The sequence below is a fragment of the Octopus bimaculoides genome, chromosome 1 (genome assembly GCF_001194135.2).
Source record: "Octopus bimaculoides isolate UCB-OBI-ISO-001 chromosome 1, ASM119413v2, whole genome shotgun sequence".
NCBI lineage: Eukaryota > Metazoa > Mollusca > Cephalopoda > Octopoda > Octopodidae > Octopus > Octopus bimaculoides.
In genome coordinates, this window is record NC_068981.1 from 153,508,165 (window position 1) to 153,510,664 (window position 2,500).

The 2,500-nt window shown below is 34.0% G+C and overlaps 1 protein-coding gene across 1 annotated transcript in view; it reads left to right on the top strand.

The window, feature by feature from the left end:
- Positions 1 to 2,500, top strand: part of LOC106870507 (LIM/homeobox protein Awh) — a 253,005-nt gene that overhangs the window by 163,622 nt on the left and 86,883 nt on the right. The window contains exon 2 of the mRNA XM_014916620.2: positions 1,690 to 1,865. Within this exon, the coding sequence (XP_014772106.1) occupies positions 1,690 to 1,865 (176 nt within the window). The remainder of the gene's footprint in view (positions 1 to 1,689; positions 1,866 to 2,500) is intronic.

The following is a 2,500-nucleotide window of genomic DNA, read 5'->3' on the forward strand; positions in this document are numbered from 1 at the left end:
ACATATATCTGTATCCACATGTATATGTGCATGTTCGTATCGCTGTGTGTGTGTGTGTGCGTGTGTGTTTGTTTCTACGTGTGTGTGTGCATGTGTGGATGCTTGTACATGTATGTGTACTCATATCTTTGCTTGCGCATGTCAGTATATTTTATAATATGCATATTGAATTAGTTTGCATACCAATGTGAGGGCATCTGCATGCGTAAGCACTTTCGAGAGTGTGCGTGCGTGCGTGCGCGCGTGTGTGTGTACGCGCGCATATGTGTATATGTATATATGTGAACATTCTACGTATACAAAATTCCGTGCGATTTCACATCACTAGTACATCAGCCCGATTTTACATTAGTTTTCAAATTTATTTGCTGTCATCATGTAACATTCATGGCACTTCTTAGAACATTCTATCGATTTCTAAACCAAACCTGTAAATACAACTTCCAGACATTTTGATGCCAGTTTGGCGTGTTTTCACACGTAACTTTAGCTCCCTCATGTATTTGCTGCTTCAAATGAAAATATATGCAAATTGATATACACTGTTCTTTGATACTTATTCAAGATAATGAAATGAGTATTAATATCAAGACCAAAGTATTTATTGAAATAAAATGAAATATATTAAAACACATTTCTCATTTGTGTATTAACAATAAATATATATTATTAATAACAATAATGCAGTTTAGTTATCAATTAATTACAAATATACCAGCAATGGGAAAAGTATCTTTCTAGCATTATCCGTCATAAAATAGGCGCCACTTTAATTAATGCATGCGCTGCTGCCAATTTTCCAGAAAAAATTGTCTTGTTCAGGCCTGCACACATTGCGGAATCTACATGATTAACCTTAGTTAGTATATACTAACCAAAGGACATAAAAGCAATAAAATCAGTTTTATATCCACTTGCTGGATAAACAGAAAAAGAGGTGAAGACACATCCAGTACATACACTTGAGTGTGCGCATATATCCTCAAGTGGCTAATGCAACGTGTTCAAACAGAGCACAACTGCAAATGCATACAGCTACATATATGCACACACTAACTCAGATACATTATTTACTCGTATAAACCCTGGGAACTACCATAACTCATGAAGTTCAAACCAGTCGCTTGAACTCCTAATAAGAACTTAAATAAATCTCAAAGAAACTATATAGACATACATACATACATACATACATACATACATACATACATACATACATACATACGTATGTGCACATATTCAGCATTCTTTATTTTTTTAAATACATACATAGATCAATAGATTACAAACTATATCTTTCTATCAATCTACCGATCATACATACATATATACATACATACATACTTACATGCATATATACATACATGCATACATACATTACATGCATGAGAAAATCCGTACTTACATGCTTACGTATCATTATTACAAATCCAAATGCATCTTTATTTATTTTTCTGATTTTCATTCTGCAGTCTGCCAACATCTTCGCATCAAATGCTTTAAATCAGTACAAAGTTCATTATTATGAAGAATTTGACGATTCCAATATACAATTGAGTGTCTTTAAGTCAGCATTCATAATACAAAACTAATTTAGTTCCTTCTCAATATGAAGCTTTCTAAGTAATTCTAAAATGATATTTTTATCCTAATATTGCTATTTCTTCTTTTTCATTTTCCTTGTTTCAGGGCAAGCGCTGTGGGGGGTGCAACGAGATCATTCGAGAGAAATTCCTCTTGAAAGTAGACGACCAATATTGGCACGTGAGCTGTCTCCGCTGTTGTGTTTGTAATCTTGCCCTGGAAGAGCAACAATCGTGTTATTTAAAACACGACAATATATATTGTGAGTTCGACTATACCAAGTAAGTATGTCCTTTTAGTGAAAAGTATTTGCAGAATTTACTTTCAGAAATACAAAGCACAGAAATTCATGTCAATTGTGTCACTGAGAGACGCCATCTACATGAAACATGGCTGATTTGTTTCCCTTAGTTACCGAAAAAGATTAAAATAGTCTGTGTTAATGTCCTCTGTAAATTGTAGAAATAATAATAATAATTTCTAACTAGATCTTTGATGTTTACTCTATAAGTTCACCTTTACTCAATGCTGCCTTAAGACATTGACACATTGAAGACTAGGCAGCTGCACTCACGATTCTAGGGGCCCAGTTTTGGTTTATGTATGTTGTGGTTTGCTGTCAATAAATACTATAGGGTCCAGTGCATTGACCTGATTTGTGGCGGTTGCTATAATGCAACTAAGACGGCCGTCTCAACATAACGGCCATTTTACTTTCTTTCTATCTTCTACACACATTTATTTTTATTCTTTTGCTGGTTTGACTCATTGAATTATGGTCACACTGAATCACCGTCTAATTTTGACCATTTTTATCGACTAAACCAGTACTTAGAATTAATTTGATAATCATGTTATCGATTCTGTTTGTCGAATGGCTATGTCTGCTCAAATTAGGTTACTTTTGGAGAATAAC